This window comes from Lacerta agilis, chromosome 1 (genome assembly GCF_009819535.1).
Source record: "Lacerta agilis isolate rLacAgi1 chromosome 1, rLacAgi1.pri, whole genome shotgun sequence".
Taxonomy (NCBI): Eukaryota; Metazoa; Chordata; class Lepidosauria; order Squamata; family Lacertidae; genus Lacerta; species Lacerta agilis.
In genome coordinates, this window is record NC_046312.1 from 62,995,538 (window position 1) to 63,018,540 (window position 23,003).

The 23,003-nt window shown below is 41.4% G+C and overlaps 1 protein-coding gene and 1 non-coding gene across 2 annotated transcripts in view; one reads left to right on the forward strand and one right to left on the reverse strand.

Moving 5' to 3' along the window:
• The first annotated feature begins 10,151 nt into the window (after positions 1-10,151).
• On the forward strand, positions 10,152-10,301 carry LOC117061676. The gene has a single exon (XR_004428122.1). It is a non-coding gene; the product is annotated as a U12 minor spliceosomal RNA (small nuclear RNA).
• A 4,841-nt stretch (positions 10,302-15,142) lies between these two features.
• The window catches only part of WT1 (WT1 transcription factor), a 63,794-nt gene continuing 55,933 nt past the window's right edge, over positions 15,143-23,003 (reverse strand). The window contains 3 exon segments of the mRNA XM_033151565.1: positions 15,143-15,641; positions 17,495-17,578; positions 22,539-22,628. Of these exon segments, the coding sequence (XP_033007456.1) occupies positions 15,520-15,641; positions 17,495-17,578; positions 22,539-22,628 (296 nt within the window). The 3' untranslated portion in view covers positions 15,143-15,519.

A 23,003-nucleotide genomic window follows, 5' to 3' on the forward strand; every position in this document is an offset into this window, starting at 1 on the left:
AATGGGGGAAGGGGGTGCAAGTGAGAGAGGGAGAGGGAGAGAGAGACTCTCTCTTATGCTATAATCCATGTTATCTCATATGCTGAAGTGTGTGTGTATGTGTGTGTGTGTTTGCATGTGTGTATAAGAGAGAGGTGGTCGAGATCTTGCCACTAATTTCACTGCCCAGCTGGTTCTCATGATCAATCCGTGATGTTTAAGGGGCAAACTATGTAGTCATTGCAATAGAAACCCCACATGCCGAAGCGCAAAAGAGGAAAGAGCAAAACATTCCATGGGATTGGCTTCAATGGTGCTGCATGGGGGAAGAGTATGCAAGTGTCCTCCCACCCTAAAAAATATTCTGTCTTCTCCCAGTTGCAGAACATCACTCAAGGCAGCACAGTGTTGGCTATCCATAAAACTACAGCCAGCAATGAATGCCTGCCGATTCAGTCCCACAGCCTGAACCCAGATTGGAATGGAACTAAATACTTTCTGAACTACTACTGCACATCAGTCAGTGCTGATTCTCATTGAGATGATATATATATTTATATATATTAATGGAGGACTTCTTATCATATTTGCTTCCCACACATGCACATATAACAGTTCATTCTTCTTATACAAAATCAGTGTTCTAAATAGATTTACTTGAGTGTAAAATAATCAGCCAGTGGTGAAATCCCCCTGAACATAAAATTAACTAAGCAATGGCTATTCGTTTATATTGTGGGAAAACAACCTTTTTCTATAGTTTTGTGGAGATTCTGAATTATAATGTAATAGGTTCTTGTCAGTTCCCATGTGTTTTGCACTGGGATCCAGCAAGTGAATATTCTGTAGTTACCTGCATCCATCAGGCCTTTAAACTAGTAAGTCTTAGTTGGGACAGGTGACATTATTGAAGGGGTACACTGGCAAAGATTTGTTCTTTATGGAAAAATCAACCACACTTCCTTCTCACTTTCTTCAGAAATAATTGCAACCCTGCCAGCCCCTGAAAAATGCGTAAAAGACACATTTAATAAAGAGGAGCTATTTCCAAACAATAGCATATATACATAGCAGACATTCACATTATTTCACATTCATGTAATTACCTCAAACAGAAAATCAGACAGTGAGGAAATTAGGCATATCTCTTAAAAAAAATAATGGTGCCAGGACTTTTATTCTCTTTTATTTATTTGGCACTTGGAACAGTTTCCATATAACAGTCAAACAGTATTGATTCAAAGAATAAGACACAATTCAAACATGAACCATAGAATGACCATAAGCAATTCAAAAATACAAATGGAAACTAAAGGCTAAGAATGATCTAAGCATGGGCTTCAAATGCTTTAGTAAGCAGTTGTGTTTTTGCCGTGTGACAAAATCCCATAAGTGTTGCAACTATCCTTTCCTCTAGTTAGAGGGAGTTCTATAACTGAGGCCCTACGCAACTCCCATGTGATATAAGCATCGACACCCACTTCAAACTGGAAAGCAAAAACTTCTAATACACTGGCATTTCCCCACTCAAAAAAATATTTTCTTGTTTTATGCATTTATTTATGTGTGTGAATAATAATAATAATAATAATAATAATAAATAAATAAATAATAGCAAGTAGTTCAAACTTGAAAGCAAAAACATCTAAGGCACAGTTCATTTAAAAAAGAATGTTTGCAAATGCTATCTTGCTTTCCAACTCAGTATAAAGTTAATACAGCTTGCAAGCAGGAAAAGGACTAGAAATAGATTACAAAAACCAAAATATGCTGATACTAAGAGGAAGGAAAGGTTTTTTTATGCCAAAAAAGAGAGGAGGGACGATTGCAGTATGACCTGGAAGTCTGAGAACTTGGAGAGCATTGCTGCAATGTTTAATTTTCTTATTCTTTGGCACAAACTCTGTTCAGTTCAATTTACTGGCTGTGCATTAGGACACAGATGTTGACTGTCTCCAGCATGCAGTGATTATGACCTAGTACTCCAGTGATTTACTAAGCCTCGGTTCTATGTAGCCACTCAGCTAGTAAAGGCCTAATCCCTTAATGGTCATTTGTGTCTTTGCAACACATCTTAAGGAATTCAACAACACTGCAAATTGTACTTGGTGGATTTACTTGCACGTTGTCCACCCTTGTTATCTTATCAAGAGGCTAATTCCCACAAATTATCATGCAGTTTCAAGGAGGAAAAAAAGGAGCTGAATCATAAATTTGTCCTTCTCCAGACAGTTGCTAAATCAGTAGAATCTTGATCAAGTGAGAATTAGCAACTGCTCTGAACGATGAAGACCTGAGAAGATATTTGACCCTGGGTCAATGAAATGTACATTGATCAAAGGAGCTGATAGCATTTTTTTTAGAAAAAGGAAAAAAATGATTCATTCCTAGGTGGAAAATAAATAATTGCTCTCAAAAGTTCTCACAAAATATATTAAATGTTTAGGTTTATTTCCTTAGGACCGATCTTTGGAAGAGTGATGAATACATACCTCTGTCAGTATTTTCTACAATCAAGCACTGTATAAATTTTATGAAATTAAATGAATGAATGAATGAATATTGCATTCTAAGCACATTTACAGTGCAATCCAACAAATGTCTAATCATAAAAACCCCACTGAGTTTAATGGGACTTGCTTACAATTTAGTGTGTATAGAATTATTCAGCAAAGTCATACTCAGTGTAGAAACAAAGTATATTTTCATTTGAATTTTTAACATGTACTGTATGCAACTTATACACCAAAATATGGTGTGCTTCCTGACGACAAGGTACCCACTTCCTGTTCTTCCACAGAGGTACACAGTATGTCCATCAGTAGATTGACCCTCAGCTACGCATCACTCAGTGGCAACAGCCAGCAGTGGCTTGTATGTGTGAACAAACCATCACATATCAAACATCAGGGCTGGGACATTCACCTCACCTCGCATTGCTTCCAAAGCAATGTTTTTCAAGGTAGTCAGTTCACACATATTAAACCATGTCATTGAAGGTATTTTCAGGCATTTGCCTGAACATGCACCCTCTGTAGCAATGGAGGGGGGCAGAGGCACACATGCAAACCCGCCCCATGTCCCCACACATTTTGTCTCATATACTCTCTGTTGAATGTGGAAAGTCTGCCACCACTCATTAATTTGTATCAATTAACCCTCACACAACTAGAAACATTAAGTTTGCTCTTTCTAATTTATTTATTTTCTAAATCATTTTTATTTGATTTTACAAATATAAGTTTATAACAATACCAAATACATATCCGTATAAAGAGATCTCTCTGAATCTCAAGACTTCCCCCCATCCCCTCCACGGGTCCTATTGTCAACATTTTCAACTGCATATTATTTTATAATCTGTATTTTGTATCTATCCATATTATCCATAGCATTTGTTATGGATAATTAAAATCCTGCTAATGTTTTCATCTGCTTACAGTGGTCTCCTAAATAAATTAGAAAACTTTCCCATTCTTTTTTAAAGTTTTTGTCCTCTTGGTTCCTGAGAGTTCCAGTCAGCTTTGCCATTTTGGTGTAGTCCATCGACTTAGTTTGCCATTCCTCTCTGGTAGGGACTCTTTCTTCTTTCCATCTCTGGACTAGTTGTTCTAATTTTGTTCAGCACTTCCTCTGGCTTGTTTTTCTTCAGGCAATGGAGACCTTCCTTTGCTTCCTCCTCCCAACTCCTCTGTACCCCGATGATCAGCATTGGGTGGGGGAGTGGTGGATCATTGGGTGGGGGAGAGGAGGCAGTTGCCATTGATCCAACAAAAATGTTATATGGCATAGCCAGGGGGCAGGGGGCAGGGGAGAGGAGGCAGTTGCCTTTGGCCCCGAAGCCCACCTGAAAGTTTACTTAGCTCTGCCGTTGATCCTTTGTTGATCCAGAATTTGAGTAACCCTACTGTAAAGAGGGCTCTGAGCAAATACACTTTCATCAGCATCCTATTCATTGACATTATTTGATGAAGCTGTTATCCGGTGCAAGATATAAGCAACCCTGCTCATTCATTTGAACCAAGGGTTTCAGACATTGGTTGGGCAAGATGGGAGCCAAGAATGAACACAACTTTAATCAGTGGCAGCAGCAGAGTAGCAGCAAATGTAGTGTGTACATAAACAGGTGATAAAAGCCGATAAGAGAGATGACAAAAATTAGGAAAATAAAAAACACTGTTATAAAGATTTATGGAGCAGCTAAAGCAGAGCTAAATAAATGATAACAACCACTGATAAAAAGAAACGGGGCATCAGCCACATAAACAGTCGGGGGAACTTCAATGCTTCTGTGTGTTACTATGACACTGGTTTGTTTATGCCAGCATTGACCTTCTGCACCGGGAGAAGTATATTAACCATCTCAGTGTCTTTTGTGTTGTTTTACTCCTCAAGAGAAAGTTGTGCAGGGCTGATTCTGATGAATGGCTTTTGCCAAAAGTCAAGTTATCCTTGACTAGATGCAGATGGCCCAGTAAAAAATGAATACTGCCAGCAGACGTCGTCTTTATCAGTCGTAAAAGTTCAGCAGGGACTAGACTTCCTCATCTCTGGCCAGAAAACCCCACCCCCCAGCCTTCTTTTTCAGCACCAGATCACATATTGTCCTGACGAATTCTTGCACTGCACTGTGGCTCAGATAAATATGCTTATGTATGAATGGTTTCTGGCAGTTTGGAGCATGGTACAGAATTTAAACAAGCGTTTCGAGTCCCGCCTGGGACAGACAGCAGGAATTTATAGAGCTCAGAAATATTAGACTGTTCTCGCATTGTTTGTCCTGCCTGCTGACCCGCTGTGTCACAGAGCACAGTTTTGTGGTCTCCAGACTGTCTTCCAAGGGGTGAAGTCAGCAACAGACTTGAGATGAACTCCTGCATCCCAGTCAAAACAGGACAAGACATCAACTTGCTTCCTTACAGGCAGCTGTGCTCTTCCTAGGAATATAGAAACTCTATGATATGAGAGTCATTCTAAAATGGAGCTCAGGGTTCATAAATATGAAGCTCGGGGAAAGTAAATATGTTTGCCAGATTATCTCTAAGACATAGGACTCTGATGCAAGGCCAGAAGAGCCCTGCAACAGCCAGGAGGCGGGAAAGAGGGTTAGGAAACACAGCAGCAGAATGAGATGAGAAAAGGCTGCAGTTTAGTGTTACAGCATCTGCTTTCAATGCAGAAAGTCCCAGGTTCAGTGCCCAGCATCACCAGCTGTGGCTGTGGCAGAACCCTGTCTAAAATCCTGGAGAGCCACTACTAGCCAGTATACACACTAGTGAGCTAGAATGTTTAATGCTCTGACTCAGTATAAGACAGTTTCATGCATTCCAGCTATGTAACACTAAGCAATGCAGCGCCATAGCTGGGGGGGGGGGGCTAGCCAGGGTTTTTGCCCTGGGTGAAGCCTCCAAAGGGGTGACATTGAGGCTCCCAGCCTCTGTGTGTGCACACACAAATGTGTGGTGTGTGTGCCAAACTGGGGCTTTGATCCAGGTGAAATAAAGCCTAGTTTCAATCAGAGATGAATGGCTGATGAAGGTGGTGGATTACACTGAAAAGGCGAAATTGACTGGGAAAATCAGAAACCAGGAAGAAAAGGATTTTAAGAAGGAATGGGGGGGGGTTGGAAATTATAATGTATTTAAGAGAACACTGTTAACAACTAAACGCTTTGGCAGGATTTAAGTAATGCTTTTCATGTACGAAAAACTATGGCAAAAATGGATTATTATTTTTTTTAAAAATAGAGAAAACAAGGGAAGCAGTTGGAGAAAAAAAGATTCATAATGGTAACAATGGAAGAGTAGAGGGGAGTCAAAGGATTCAGGGAGATGTGGATGGTTTGTTTGAATTAAAATTCGTTATGTAAAACTTAATAAAAATTATTTAAAAAAATAAAAGAAAGAAAGCCTAGTTTCACCCCTGAGCAATGGTTGTATTTTGGTTTGAATTGGGTAGGTTCACATTCTAACGTGAACTGAATCAAACATCTGCCTATCCATGAGGTAGGGATGACACCCTGGGATGCTTGCCACGCATTTCCGTTGCTTGCCATGCATTTCCTGCTTTTTGTTGCTTGGACTTTTTAATGCTCTGAGGAAGGGTGAGCCAAGGGTTTCCTGTTGCATAGCACTGGAGATTTGGTAAAAAAGAGGCCCAGTGAAAAAGGCTGCTTTGAGCTGCAGCCTGTTTGTGGGCTGAAATCCACCCCCACCTTCTCTCTTTCCCTGAAACAAAAATTCAGGAAAGAAGGCACTTGAATGGTTTGTTTTGATAGGATACTCCTCACTGTGATTTTTCTTTTTCGTTCATTATTAATTTTCAGCCAGAGGTATAATTTCTCTTTGCGCAAGGCTTAGCCAAAAAGGTGTGATGGAGGAGGGCTTCTGAAGACATACCGTAGGTGCATGCCATAAAGCAGTTAAATTAAAATATGGTACCCACTGAGCTGGTGGAAGAATGCCCTTCCTTTCTCTTCCACAATGAATGAACTGTTCATTAGTTCCTCTGAGCTCTTCAACTATTTTCATGCAGGGAGAAGATACAGGCCTTAATTTGAGAATTGGTTGCTAGTTCAGCATGAGACATTTGGGTTCAAAAGTAATGCACAACACTTGCATCTTCCCAACAAAGACATTTTGAGGTTGACCTGTGAGAGCATTCAAATGTTCTTACATAACTAAAGAAACCCATCTTTCAAGCTGCAGTTTAGAGGCTATAAAATTGTATATAAATAAATGTCAATAAATAAATAAAAAAATTGGGAGTGAGCCATCTAGTGGTTGAAGATTATTATACTGCAAAATTAATTTTTGAGCAGTCCAGATAGGTGGTTTTGAAGTTTTCTGAAAGCACTGTTTTATAACTAGGAGGGGAAGGTAGAGGGGCCTTAAGAGCATATTTTCTTTGTGTTAGAAAGGCTACAGAATAACAAGCATTTTATTCCACATGTGTCAGGAACGTCTCTCAGTGAAAATCTTTTGGTCTCAAGTGTTTCAGCCTACTTTCAGACATAACCAAAGAACTAATTGTTCCAGAGCCTAAATTTGCTACATTGCCTTTATTTCCAGATAATCAAAATAAAATATATGAAAACACAGTGTTGATTGCACTCAATTATGGCCATGTGAACAATGCATATGAAGGCATTCAAATATATTGACTAAATATCCACATTCCCCAGCAATAGTTGACCCTCAGTCCACAGACCATCTGGCTAATATGAGAGGGTTTTTTTTAAAGCTTCATGTCAGCACATCTCTGGCTGCATAGAAAAGGAGAGAGAGAGAGAGAGAGAGAGAGAGAGAGAGAGAGAGAGAGAGAGAGAGAGAACCACAGTTTACAGTCCACTTTACACTGGAGCAGTTGCACTGATCTTAGTTAAAAGAGCAACAGAGGACATGATTTGTGGAATAAATCCATAGAAAAATTGTGTGCAGACATGTCTTCAGGTCACTACTGTGTTATAGTGCTCTCATCCATATCATTTCTATATTGGTATGTTTGGTGAACTAGATAAAGTGCAGTTCTTGTGTGGTTCTGCCAGGTCTTCATACAGTTATGTTGGCCTATTTGCTGAAGTTGGCTTTTTAATTTACTGCTTTATTGTCACATAATGTCATTTTCAGATGGTAAAATCAGATTGTGGGAGTATTTTACTCATTCTTGCTGCTGCGATCATTGCTCCTTACTTTCCTGTATTTGATACTTTTCCAGTCCTCAAACTTGTAACTACAATGGGAAAGGGTGTAGACTGAGCCTTGGGGTTTTCTTTCCCTCTAGTGAGCCATTTTGCCCAAAGTGAGAGGGAAAGAAACAAAAACGTTATTGCTTTCCCCACAAATTAAGTAAGTCCCGAAGTGGAAGCTCTTAATCATAAAAAGTAATTTGGATTGGTCCTTGGAACATAGATCAACCATAGCTATTACCTTGGAAGAGGAGGGAGTTTTCGATCTAGCCTCAGAAATTACCCTTCCCGGGAGCTGTGAGCCAATAACTAATGGGAAGAATCAGAAAGCACTTCAGGTGTTAATGGACAAAGAGATACTGAAAGTCACATCTTTTCTGCAGTAGGGTGAAATGAATGCAGGGCCAGGCTTTGAACAGGAAAATAGGTAGGGGTGGAATGGTTGGGCAGACCCTTCCCATGAAGCTTCTACAGCTATTTTTTTAAAAAAAAAAATACTTGGGAGAGAGGAGAATAAACAACTGAGAATCAAGTATAATTTGGACCTTAAACTGCAGTAGTAAAGACTTTATGATTATGTGCAACAATGAGCGTATGTATAGTCAGGGCTTTTTTCTGGGGGTACATGGGGGTACGCATACCCCTAAACATTTTGTGAATCTAAGTTTGGCCTCATTGAGGGGCAGTATTTCAATATGAGTAGGGAAATGAGAATACCCCTAAACATTTATTTAAGATAAAAAAGCACTGTGTATAGCTAAAAACTTAGAATTATCAGACTTCATTGTCACACCAGACCCAGCTGTGTGTGTCTGTGTTTAACAAAGTGGCTGCTCCCATACCTTGCAGGGTGGGGTTGGATACCTTAGTCTACATGGTCCTTGGATGATCCATAATGTCTGCTTTGGCAGCACTCCCATGAAGATCAAGGCTTCTCATTCATATCCTGAAGACAGAAGTCTGTTTTTCAAACACACGTGCAGCCTTCATACAGATAGGATAAGTGTGTCTTTTGTGTTTGGGCTTTTCTTGTGCAGGTTTAGTGGACTAGGGGGGAAGGGGAAGTGGGATGGATTTGGCTTGATGCAGCTTCATAATGATGGTGAGAAAAACTGAGGAGTCAGAATCTCACAACTTTCAAATGCCTTTTTAAAAATAAACAAACTAATGGGAACCTCACAGTGAACAAAGCCAAATCAAATATCTCTAGCTCACTTATTAGCTGAGGATTCTACAGTAGGCAAAAGGAGAGCCTTGGATGTTATTCACACATGCGTGTTCCTCACCCGATTACTTGCCACTTGATGGCTGGTAGCAGATGAATGAATTGACACTCCTTCACACCACTGTATCTGAGATGATGAAAAGTGATGGAAGTAATATTGGTAGACTTTTCTCTGGTCTATGAAGCCTCTCATTCACACACCCATTTTTGTTCTAGCGGTGACTCCATGTTCTAAGAAAACAGCAGCTATACACAATCTATGTGACGCATGGCTGGGATCTATGCTGGTGTAGTTGTTTCTAAAACTTGGTTGGGGCCAGGACTGGCACGGTCCCTAGTGACTCACTGCTCTGAAAAAGTGACGACGAATGTTGTTCCACTTTCCTTATGATCCTTACCATCAAGACCCGACACATGGGAGGTAATTGGAACTATTAGGAATGATTAAAAGAAGGATGGATCTAAGAAAACCACACACACACACACGCTACAAATAGCCTTTTCATTACTTATACCACTAAATCAAACTGAAGAGTCAATCTGTTTATCATGGAAGAATGTCAAATGCTATTTAATGACACCTCAAAAAAGGCACATAGGTACCTTGGAAAAATTATATCACAAGGCATACTTGAAGAACTCATGTTGGGGGACACCATTCTTTGAAGAATACCTAAGACAGGGCACACCTCTCTTGGATACCTAACTTTGTTGTTGTTGTTCAGTCGTTCAGTCGTGTCCGACTCTTCGTGACCCCATGGACCAGAGCACGCCAGGCACGCCTATCCTTCACTGCCTCTCGCAGTTTGGCCAAACTCATGTTAGTAGCTTCGAGAACACTGTCCAACCATCTCATCCTCTGTCGTCCCCTTCTCCTTGTGCCCTCCATCTTTCCCAACATCATGGTCTTTTCTAGGGAGTCTTCTCTTCTCATGAGGTGGCCAAAGTACTGGAGCCTGAACTTCAGGATCTGTCCTTCCAGTGAGCACTCAGGGGTGATTTCTTTAAGAATGGATAGGTTTGATCTTCTTGCATTCCATAGGACTCTCAAGAGTCTCCTCCAGCGCAATCCTATTCATGCCCATTAACAGATCTGTATTGGGGAGGTATATATAGGCTGCAGCTACAGGAAAGAGGGTGTGTGTGTGTGGTTTGTTGAAGAGAATGGGACTTACTTCTAAGTAGACATGCATATAATTGCACATTTTGGAAGAGGCATCATCGAAAATGAGATTTTTCTTTTCAGAATTCTTGTAGTTTATGCCTTAAACTTATGAGTAAGGAAAATAATGATCTGGGGTGACACCTGGGTCCTCACTGCTAAGGTGAGATGAATTTTTGAATGGGTACAGGTCGTCCCTATGGTGACCCACCTACTTAGCGGGATGCCTGGGTGCTTTGATCTGCCCAACCCTTTCCTACTGAAATGGTTTTAAAAAAAGTAACTTTCAGAATTCTTGTAGTATATATGTGTGTGTGTGTGTATATATATATATATATATATATATATATATATATATATGCAGATTTAAGCAGATTTATAGTGCAAACATATACCTAGCTACTCAGAAGCAAGCCTTATAGTATCGAACAGAGCTTACTCTCAGATAAGTGTGCATATGTTCATACTTACCAATAAATGCCACTGAACTCAAAACAGTGTATTTATAATCTCATAATATTCTTCGACTAAGAATTCTTCAATTGGTGACAACCCAGATGAAAACATTTTTATGATTTTATTCTCAAAGTGTCAGTTTTATTCATCATAAACAAGTTCTTAAAATTATTTAACTATTGTGCATTTTGACTTGTAGCATAAATCCATTTTAGCAGGTGTTTGGGATGCAAGGTAAAACCAAACCATCCTCAATATATTAAATGCATGCATTCTTATTAATTCTAAACTTTTTAAGATGGCATTTTTACCTGAATCATCAGGATATATAATCTGGAAATCATATGTTGTGCATGTATCTATTTCCAATCCATATCTATAAATAAATATGGGGGTGGAGTGCCTGTGAATATGCATAAGCAGCTAAACATATGACTTTTGAAATGCCACTCTTGTTATGAGTTTCTCCAGAGGCCTACTGTCTCCTGACAGCAAAAGATAAAGCTGGCTAATACAAATGAGTCACTGTTCCCTTGAAAGAAGATGATTCAATCCCTATGTAAGAAAGGACTTGAAGAATTAACTGTTGGCGTATCCTAAAAGATGCATCAGTAAACAGTAACAGAAAGCATAAGCCTCATCATGTTTGCTCTCTTTGTTCTATATATTACCATGGGGGAAATGATACACACACGCACCCTACTTCTGATGTGTGTCGTGTTACATCTGGGGTAGTTTGTCCACCTTTGGTTCTCACCCTGAACTCAGCTGTCACCTTTGATTCCTATAGGCTGTCAGCATGTTACAGTGGCCACACCCTGAGAACAGCTTCAACTGGCCAGCTAAACCAAGTGAGGGTAGCTGATGAGTCTCAAGCCCTTAGTGAGTTAGGGCATCTACTGCATGTGAAGCAGGCTCCGGTGGATTGAATGGATGAGAACAATAGCAGGTCCAAAGGTCAAGAAAGCAGTTTCTGCGAGTGCAGTAGAGGCAAGTGAGGGACAGATAGGGCTTGTCAACCTGGGAAGGTAGCCTACCTAGGAGAAAGAAAACTTTGATCCTAAACCACTGCTGCCTTGCAGGATATCTTTGAGAGAAGAAAAGGCTAAGGAGTAAACCCAACACAAATCTGAAGCAGAGTCCTTAAGACAGTGGGATGGTGCCTTGTATGCCTTCTTCTGGCAACCCCTGCAGCCAAGCTGCTGCCAAAGGTATAGCTATGCTTTCCTTTGGACCACATCAGTCAGACCAAGATGGGGGTCTTGATGTCTGGGCAGCCCAGGACCTCCATACTCGCTGCCCAGGCTTGCACCCTGGGGATGCCACTTTGGTGCTGCTAACACAGCAGTTTAACTTCATTCATTGTGTCTCAAGACAGATGGATGCCAACAACATACAGATCCAGATAAACTGCAAGATTTAAAAAAAAAGTAATGAAGGGCATGTATGCACCAACCAAGCCTTATAATATATTATCCATTACTGTGGAAAAATCCAGTTGGCTGTATACCTGGTCTCCACCCCCATCGTTCAGCCCGGACACTGAGATCCTCCTCCAAGGGACTTCTGGTGGTTCCCTCACTACAAGAAGCGAAGTTACAGGTAACCAGGCAGAGGGTCTTCTTGGTAGTGGCGCCCACCCTGTGGAACACCCTCTTTTCAGATGTCAAGGAGACAAAGAACTACATAACCTTTAGAAGACATCTGAAGGCAGCCCTCTATCAGGAAGTTTTTTATGTTTGATGTTTTACTATGTTTTATATGTGCTGTAAGCCACCCAGAGTGGCTGGGGAAACCCAGCCAGATGGGTGGGGTATGAAGAAGAAGAAGAAGAAGAAGAAGAAGAAGAAGAAGAAGAAGAAGAAGAAGAAGAAGAAGTTAATGTCCATAATAATAATAATAATAAATTTGTTGCCCATATCCATACTTTATTATGCACAATGATTCAAGTGCTGGAAATAAGGGTCACTTCAGACTCTCTCTTTTTTTGGTTTATACCTAATATTTTTAAAGTGCACAACAACAAATGTCCATTTGCAAACATGTATCATGATGCAGGTGCTCTAATCAAGGAACTATGACTAGCAACCATTCCCTGTTGAGTGTATGCTTGATGGCAAATCATACATCTTGGTAATATGTGAAATGCATAGGTGAAATGTACACCACCACTGTAAATTAAATATAATTATATAAGACAACCATTCCTAATGTGGTGCCTTGCAGATATTTTAATCTACAACTCCCATTCTGCCTGGCCATTGATCATGCTGGCTGAGATTGATGGGAGTTGGTGTCCAAAACATTTGGAAGGCACCACCTTGGAGCAGGCCAGTATGAATAACTTCCTACTATAGTAGTCATTTCATGTTGAGCATTCCCTGAGATTTGAAAAGGAGCTGGATAATAATTACTATGCCAAAGATACTAGTCAGAAAATTTAGTTCAGCACTCTTGCAAGGAAATGGAAAACCAATATAGTGTAGTGATTAGAGTGTCTGTGGAGATCAGATTCCCACTCAGCCTCAAAGGTCACAATGTGTCCTTCAGACATTTACTCTCTCCAAATCTAATCTACCTTACAGGATTGTTGTGAGGATAAACTGAGATAGCCTAGATCTGTGTACACCACCCTGAGCTGATAGGAAGAAATGTGGGATACAGATGTGGTTAAAAATAAGAATGCACTCGGCCATGGTTAGGTTGGGATTGTGTGGTGATATGATTAACAGTAGTGAGACTGTAATCCTTATCTGGGTTTGTCTATTCCAAAGTAGGGAAAGATAATTCACAGAAGTCAATGAGACCAATTCAAGTGTGGCCTGTGGGTCATTCTCTTAAAGGAAAACTGCTGCAAGTATCTGGGAAGAAGAGTGAACCAACTCTCCACAACATAATATGAAATTTGATACTGTTGTCAGTACAATTCCCCAGTGAGAAGGATAAATTGTGGTCAAGACCTGGGCAGGTTAACTAGTGGTCATCCCTTCTGGTGGTACCTTTTATATACAAAAAGAGGTCAACACGATTGGAGAAGAAATTTGAAACCTAATACCAGCCATGAAACAAGACATCTGTTGGACTCTTATTTGTTTCTTTTTAAACGGGCTTTAATTGAAAGCTCAGTGAAAAATGCAGGTTACAGTCTTTGTGGTATCAATAGCTTGTAGCAACATCTGAACCGTGATGCATCTAAATTATGTTTGTTCACTTTCTAATTTTAATTGTTTAAGAGCAATACATTATTAGATATATATTTATAGACATATATACACCACTTCAAACAATTAATCGTAAATAATAACCCCTAAACCCTGAAATAATATATTTCCTCACATTGGGCATTTATTTTTGCACATATAATTGTAAATGAGAAGACGTTCAAGTCACTTAAGAGCTATTTGTGTAGCTTAAGAGCCATATGTTAATGGAAATTCTGGACCAGCCTCTTCTTGAATTCAACTTTAACTTTATTTTACACAATTTGCTAGCCATATAACCAGCATGGCTGCATGTTAAACAAATCCTAAACATTTACAATGATACTGACTTTACTTTGTGTGAGGATCTGTATCTCAAAGTGGAATATTTAACATTAAAAAGTTGAAATTTAAACCAGCTTCAAAATACAAATAACAAACATACATTTTCTCTACATTAATGCTGTTTGTGTTAAAACAAGTTAACTTCAATGCAAGATTTTCATTTTCAGTATAGAAAAATATCAGTTCCTCTAACTTTACCAGTTTTAGAAGCAAAGCTAGTGATCTTGCAGATTGTACATACTGTACTTTGTTTTTCTTTCTCATAGTCTCCTATAGGAGGGAAAGTCCAATGCAACTTATTGTTTGAGCTTCCTTAGAAGACTGCATGTATACCAGCACTTCTTTCTATTGCCCTTCATCAAGGCAATAGGGGAGGAGAAAGAAAGTCTCCAATAGCAGGACGATTGTGTCGGTTAGGAACCAAGTCATTGGGGTGCAAAAAATATTGTACTCAGTGATGGCTGAGGAGGACAAGAAGCATCTCTCATTTAAATGTTGCTCCTACCTAAGGCACATTCAATTACCAGTCTGCATAACACATATGATTATATCACTGTATAGGGTTCTCGCCACTTGAACAGGAATCCTGAAAAATGAAGGTTCCCGATCGCACATAGAGAAGCCTATTCATATATACTTATATGCTCATAGGTTCTGTGCAGACTTTAAACTGAGCATGCACAGGTTGTGGAAAGGCGTTGTGTGGTCCTGGCCTCCCCCATATACATCTATTTATTTACTTTCTGAAACCAGCCACACTGGTCCCTTTGTTTTCCCTCTCTTCAGTGTAAACAATTGTGGGAACTGCACAAGCCTATGTGAATTGTGGGGCTCTGGTGTACATCAAAGTGTGCATCCAACCCCCAGATGAATTGCATGTGCATATAAGAAACTACTAGAGCACCCACAACTCTGAGGATTGCAAGCAAGATATTGGAATGGTTGACACTGAAGATTCACAGAACGATATAAAATTGTCCCATTTGGGCAGTACAAAGATTACTAAAATTGACTCAGTATTTGTACAGGACTGCAGCAGTATTTTGAAACTTCAGTGTTTGCAGTAAGCACACAGTATACATGAAACAGACTTTCAAACATACCAATCATTTATATATGAGCATGACATAGCACTAGCTTGCACTTGCAAATTTCAAGTAAGAAATAAAAAGTACAAAACCTTTTAAGGAAAGAACAAATATACATAGCTAAAGTCTATCATAATATTTAAAGTATAACATAGTCAACTTGTAATTATATAATAATGTTACAAATCGAGGTTTTGGAATAGGAAGGTTCAAAATTCCAAGCAGAGGCCTATACTGAACATTATCCTACAGTTTAGTTAACTTGTCTCAACCGCATTATGAAGGCATCTGAGATTTCCTAAAGATTCGACAGACAATGGTTGAAATGTTTGCAGTAGTTCATAGGGTCCATCTGGTGTACAGACAGTGTGAAACATCTAAAGTGTAAGTTGAAGTTTAGTCATGTTCCTGTTGTGCATATTATGATGACGGACCAATTCATCAGACCGAGCAAATTTTTTTTGACAGCTGGGCCACCGACAACTGAAAGGCTTTTCACCTGTCAACAAAACACAGAGTTATTAAACTGTCATATGATGAATTTTTATCATCTAGGCCCATCCCTTCTTAGCAAATAGAAAATGTCAAAAAGCATGTCCCTAACTTTTAAATATATGGTGCTCCATCAAGGTCTTTGGAGTCTAGCCCAGTGATTTCAAAGGGAGATGGGTGGTGCTCTTAGCTTCTATTACTTTTCATTTAAAAATATTTAAATGAATACACCATTCTCTGCCTCCAAAAAAGCTCAGAGTGCCTTATTTATGTCTCCAACAGATCTTCCATCCAGGCAATGCTCAGGAGTAGATCTAGTTTGCTTCAGCAGGAGAACTGCTTCATCCCCCTATGTATCATACTCTGGGCAATAGCTTCTATTATTCTTTTCAATGCGAAATGAACATTCAAAATCTATACAGAACTGAGACTTATGGAATGATATTCTCCTGTTGTAGTAGCCTAGTTTAAAGCAGTTATTTGTTTATGGTTTGTTTGCAGATTTATATGCCCTTATGGGGAAATGTTCACAAGGCGGCTTACAGATAATTACCATTAAACAATAAAAACAACCAAATCAACAATAATCTTTAAGAAGTGCTACTCACTTTTAAACAAAGGAATGGGCAACTTCTACTCTTGGCTAAGCCAGTTTCAGCTTCCTTTTCACATTAGAAGGCAGCCTATTATTGGCCATCCCAACCCCACCAACTTTCAGCAATGAACACCATAGTATCATAACACTACAGTACTGGAGAGGCATCCAACCTCAGAAGAACAGGTCAGCACAAAGGTGACATAACTAGTACTCTATGCACTGCAGTTTTCAGGAGCGGACTACGTTCTATGTTAATGGTGTATTTGAACCCCATCAGAGGCAAACTTTGGCAATGTGGCTCCCTAAGCGAGGACAAAAATTGCTGCCGCCACCCTCTATTTCTGATATTTCACAACAATTCCTTTTGGTTCAGTGGCTTTTTGTGGATCTTAAAAGGTACGCTTATAAATATTGGTTTTTTAAAATTACAATTATTATTTAGTGCCCCCTCGCCTCTGCTCCCTGTGCAGGAAAACCACCTGCAGCACCCTAAATCCGACACTAATCTCATGCAGCACCAAAGCCACAATTCAGATCAGCACTTTAGCACAAGGGAGTAGGGTTTAACTCTTCCTCTGGCAGCAATCCTGCGCTGCTGAAAATTGCCCCTACCTGAAGCTGCAACTTGCCTCCAGAGCTGCAGAAAATGGCAGCTTTGGGGACAAACAGAAGCTATGTATTGCAGGATATGATTTTTATTTTATTTTTAGAAGAAAATGGAGCAGGGTGAAAGCTAAATCGCCCCTTCTGCCGAGCTGTGGTCCTGACAGAGATATACCAAGAGGGGGATTGGTTGTTTGTAGTGGCAACACCACTCTAAACTTCTAAGAATTTTTTGTAGATGACCCATTAATGAAAGCAGCAGATGATTTTTACATTCCTTTCAAAATATGATCCTACAGTCTCCAGCTTCAGTGCAGTTGCCACTATTTTTCAAATACTTAATGTTCAGGTGAAGGCACACGAAGCTTCATAGGATGGACTAAGCAGGATCACTTGTCTAGTACATTTCCATATAGCACCAAAAGAAATGTGCCAATATCACCTAGAAAAGCTCTAAAACTTTCAGCATTTTTTTTTTGCACCCTTATTTGAGTTTTACTTTTCCACCATGTGGTAGTGATAGCTCTGTCTAATTCATGCCTCTTATTACATTCACTAATTTCTGGAACTACCATATGCATTTAAAACGTAGCAGAATCAATTCAGGTAAAATAAATTTAAAAATATAAATGGGAAAAAAGTATACGCACTTGTTTTACCTGTATGAGTCCTGGTGTGAGTCTTCAGGTGGTCAGATCTGGAGAACTTTCTCTGACAGGTTTTACACTGGAATGGTTTCACACCTAAATAGATAAAAGAAGTCTAGTCCCATGTTCCAATACCTTTTCAGAGGAGTGAGGGACACCAGTTGCTTATGACCTCCAAACTATGGATTTTTGCTTTGCTTTTGTTGTTTAATAGTTACCGAAATTAATCTTTCTCTTTGCACATGCCTACACATCCCAAAGGTCATTAATCAGGCTTCTCAACTTCATAACCTTTCTTCAACCCTCTTTCTCCAGTTAGTGCTTTCACAGTGCCTTTGTTCCTGGCAAAGCAAGCAAGGATTAACTCACTACCAGATTTGTAGCTTGAAAAGTAGCAAATGAGGAACACCCTCTGGTGCTGATTATTTTTGCAGCTTAGTGTTTGGGGCATTATTTCATTTAAATTTGAAATTTACTTTTGTTCAATATTCTACATATTTTCTGAAGAAGTGTGCATGCACAAGAAAACTCATACCAATAACAAACTCAGTTGGTCTCTAAGGTGCTACTGGAAGGAATTTTGTTTCGACTACATATTTTCCTAACACGTTTAAAAAAAAAAGGATCCATCAATTATATGCTTTAACCTAGGAAGTTTACTTTCTATATCCAGCAAAAGATATGCTATCCAACAAAAGAGCTAACCAGCCATAAAGCTAAGCACAATATTTCATGTCCTTCATCACCAAGCCTAAAGTTTTAGTATTGGTTAACAAAATGTTTGATGCCCACAAAAAATGTTTAATGGTGTATTTCCCCTTGCAGAAAGCACTTCCACAAACCAAGGCATTTTCTTTTCTTTTATTCACTCCCTTCCTGGTTAAGTTTCCCCACCCCCTTCCAAAAAGCTGCTCCTGAGGGTTTGGAGACTTCTGGGACAGTATGGGATATGGCATGGAGTGGTGAAGTAAATTGGAGAAACTGGATGGCACACTACCCATTGAAACAAGGGTACTTAACCTTTTTTGGTCTGAGGGATACATTCATCCTTGACCAACCTGGGGAGAGGGGCACATGCCACGTGTGGACAGCAGCATGCCTATGCTCTCTTGCGCCCTTTGCAAGGAGCTGTATCAGCACCCAACCACCCATCCCTTGCACTCTTGGTAGGAGATACATTGGTTCCTCCGAAGCCGGGAGAGACCATGGACCAGAAACTCCAAAAGTTTGCTTTTTGTTGCCTTCCACACAGGGGCGTTCCTAGCCCCTTGGCGGCCCGGGGCGGGAAGCCAAGAAGCACCCCCAGGGGCGGGGCGTCACAGCGTGTGCGTGCGTCATGACGTCATGACGCACGCACACGCAGTGACACCCCGCCCCCGGGGAATGCCGGGCGGGGGCTTTTGGAGCCTTTTGGGGCTGCAAAGAGTCCCGAAGCCGCTGCTGTAGCACAAAGGGGGTGCTACAGCAGCGGCTTCGGGACTCTTTGCAGCCCAAAAAGGCTCCCCAAGCTCCCACCCGGCATCCCCGGGGGGCGGGGCATCGCGGTGTGTGCGTCATGATGCACGCACACACGGCGACGCCCTGCCCCCGGGGGGTGCCGGGCGTGGGTTTTTGGAGCCTCTGCAGCCCGCGAAAAGCCGCTGGAGGGCGGGGGCTATTTTTGGCACTGCCGGGGCAGAGCCGCAGGAGCAGCCAGCGAGGGGGGTGACACCCCGACTCGCTGGCGGCCCCTGCGGCTCCACCCCGGCAGTGCCGAAAATAGCCTAAAAAGAATTTTTAAAAAAATTGTAGAAAAAAAGCCCAGTGGGCGGGGCGGCCCCCCGATGTGTCACCCCCAGCAGGGGCGCTGCCCGCCCCCCCCCCCCGCTCCCCCTGCGACGCCCCTGCTTCCACACTCCTCCAGTGATTTCCTCCATGGCCATCTCCATTGGGTGTGCTCTGCTCCATCTCCCCACATTCTCCTCCTCCACTGGTTCACCTCCCTCTCTCCCTCCCTCCACGCACTGCTTTCCCTTCTGCATCCTTCCTCCTCCCTCCCTCCCTTTTTCCTCCTCCTGCAACTCTCGCCCACTCTCTTTAGCTTTCTTCCCTCCAAGCCCTGCTGGGTGCTCAACTCACACTTCTAATAGTGCCACCAGCCAATTGGGATGGGCCCCCTGCAGAGATGTGACGATTCACACCAGTGACCAAATTCTTCTGCCAATGTGCTCAGAGGAGCCTGTGTGCCTCACCTGGCCGCCCGGAGTAGTGGAAGTCCTGCCCAGGGAGCATGCGGGTGGGCTTCTGGTCACTACAAACCACTTTTTGCACCTCCCTGGGCCTGCGCCCTTGGCAGGGGCCAGCCTGAGTAACCCCTGGGTACACCCCTGCTTGTGGGCGTAATTGAAAGTTGATGTGGCTGCCCCACACTCTCATTTGCAAATGCACGGGGCACATCCCCCTTCATCCCCCTGTAGATTAGCTATGGGGGATTCTTGCCCCCTCCCTAGTCATCACATGTGTGATGGCCTGGGACTCGGGTTCAGACTCAGAACCGGAGAAGGCTCAGTCCGCACCAGATCCTCTGCCGCAGGCATCAGCTGAACCTAGTCTGGGGCCTGATCCTGAAGAGCCTCAGTCTGCTCAGGTTCCCCTGCAACAAGCACCAGCTGGGCCAAGTGCTGGCTCCAGATGCAGAGAATACCTCGTTGCCATCAGCTGGGACATCACTGACAGCTATTCCACTACCGGCTGGGTCAGGAGAGGCTGAGGCGGCCCCTGGGTCTAGTAACCCACCGGCGTCTCCCGAGGTGCAGAGACTAAGGTCTGAGAGAAGGAGAGACCTGAGTACTCGCAGGAGGCATGCTCACCTTTGGGCAAAACAGGGTGGTGAGTCATCGGGGGATCAAGACCGGCCATTACCTCAGCAGAGATAAAAGGGCAGTCAGATCCCACCCCAGGTTGCGGAAGCAACATTGCTTTTTGCCAGATCCTGCCTGTGTTCCTGTTCCTGACCCTGCCTGGATTCCTGCCCTGCACCCTGCCTCGACTACATTGGACTGACCCCTCGTTGACTCTTTGGACTTTGGACTGGACTTGGACTTCGCCTCTTGGATCACCCTTGGGACCAGCACAACATGATTGATCTGATGACTGAGGAGGGGCTGGATTGTATCACCATCAAGAGTGCTGGGCTGGACAGAGAGAGTTAAACTTCACTATCCACCACATCACTGTTTCTACTTTCTTTATTTTTCTTTTTGGCACAACACAAAATATGTGGAGTGTTTGGGGTCCCCCAATATTTGCTTGGTGACTGCATCAAGCCCCCAAGTCTATGGCTAGTGATGCCTGCACTAAGCCAAAGGCACTACTGGGTACAACCCTATATATGTTAACCCCAGATATTCTAAAATTTGGTACAGAAAGTTCTGCATCATTATTTCTTAAAACAAACATATAAAATGCTCAGGATTGTTGCCCATTCACAGGACCACTGATTTCCATGGGTCTTTCCCAAGTATGAGTTGATTTTCAATCCAATCAAAGCGCTGCTACTTTCACATCATTCTGGCCAAACAAATTTGAACCATAACTTCACCTCTACTAACTCTTAAAAGGGTGTGTGTGCATGTTTACTCACTGGGAAATGGAAAGAACAGAAGGGGGGGTCCTTACTTTTTCTAACTGATGAGAAAGAGTGAGGAGGCAGCTTCAGTGTAGCTATGTTAAGAGTACTGCACCAGATGTTCTGTTTTGTGCTGAAGGTTGTTCCTGACGGTGTACTGCTCTGAGCAGCTGAAAATGGTGCCAAACGGAAATGGCTCCTAGAACCAGCCTTTGAAATTGGGGGCTTCAGGGCAGCTGAAAGTTTACAATGTACAGTGCCATGAAAAGTGCATCTTGCACAAAATTCATTTCTGGTGGCCACAGTAAGCATACCTGGTGTCAGGTGATTGGCAGGTGGATGTTTGGGCTGACAAAAGCCATCTCATGAACCAAACTAGCCAGTTGGATCAAATTAGACTGGCAGCTCAGAGGTTCCTACTTTCTTCAAAAATACACCCCAGCATTTTAAATTGGGCTCAGGTGGAAATAGGCAACCAATACTTGTCTTCCAACATAGGTCTAATATAAATTGCTCTGGCTGTACCCTTTAAAAACCTAGTAGTCATGTTTTGCACTAAATGAAGTGTTTAATGCAGCATAGTAGTCCAGCTTGGAGGTTACCAGAGCATGGATCACTGTGGCTAGGCTCTCTCTGTACAGGAACAGTCACAGCTGAAGAAGCAGCCATCTTGATGAAAGGTCTCTCTGACTTTTGCATAGCTCAAATGTGACCTACTGCACAAAGGCACAGGTCACACCCATTGAACCACCCACTTTTATGCCTGGCCTATCAGGAAGCATGATGCTTGATCTGATGAAGTTTCCCCATCCCTGTTGTCAAGAAAACCAAGAAAGCAAAATAGCAATATAATCTGCTGCTTTGTTTGAAATACTGAGACACAGACAAGAGGGTTTTCACAACTGATTTAACAATTCCAGAATAAAGACATCAAAGTCATCAGGCATTCAGTTTGCATTAATAATATATTATAAATTATGCATGTAAATAAAATGTATAAATGCATGTAATGGCTCTCCAAATAACAATGTTTCTACTTAGTGAAGTTTGCATAACTTCACAGGATTATTCATCAGGATCACCTGTATCAATGGACAACATATTTGTTCTTTGCATTGATTCATCTTAAAAACAATTGGATTCTCCTGCATCTAACAATAAGTACCAAAAGCACAAATCTTTTTGATTCACCCCAAAACAGAAGTGATAGTGTTGCTAGCCATGCTACAATTTTAATGATACATGAAAATATCCACTGCATATGTTCAATAAACTGCTTTTTTGCAGTTTAAATTTGAATGTATCCAAACAATTGATGACACATGAGCCCATAATCCTGAATTACAGGGGTAAGGAGAAGAGAAAGGAATTAGAATTCAATTTTTCAAACTCTAGGTTATGGAAACTGCAAATTGCTACAAATTTCAAAAGCCAAGGCATGCAACAAACCTGTATGTCGTCTTTGGTGTCGTTTGAGTTGATCTGAACGAGAAAATCTTCGTTCACAGTCCTTAAAGTCACACTGATACGGTTTTTCACCTTAGGGAGAACAAGTTTCATTTGAAAAATGTGAATAAAGTTGGAAAATTAATGCCCATACGAACACACTAGAACAATTTTCAATCACATACACATTTAAAGCAGGCTAGTAATGTATCTGTGTTGTAGCAGGGGTGCTTTATATGTCATTTTCAAGGAAAATCTCTGCATGGGAAGAATTGGGTATGCAGTCACATCTGAACTGTGGCAAAGCAGTTTATTTTGCTACCAGTATATGAATACTATGGATACGACAACTTACGTATACTGCAGTTACCCCATCTGTGTACTTAATGCAAAGTAAGTTAAAACAGATGTTTGTCAGATTCTGTCGGTTTTCTGCCATCAGAAATCAGTTTAAAAGCTGTTCTGACA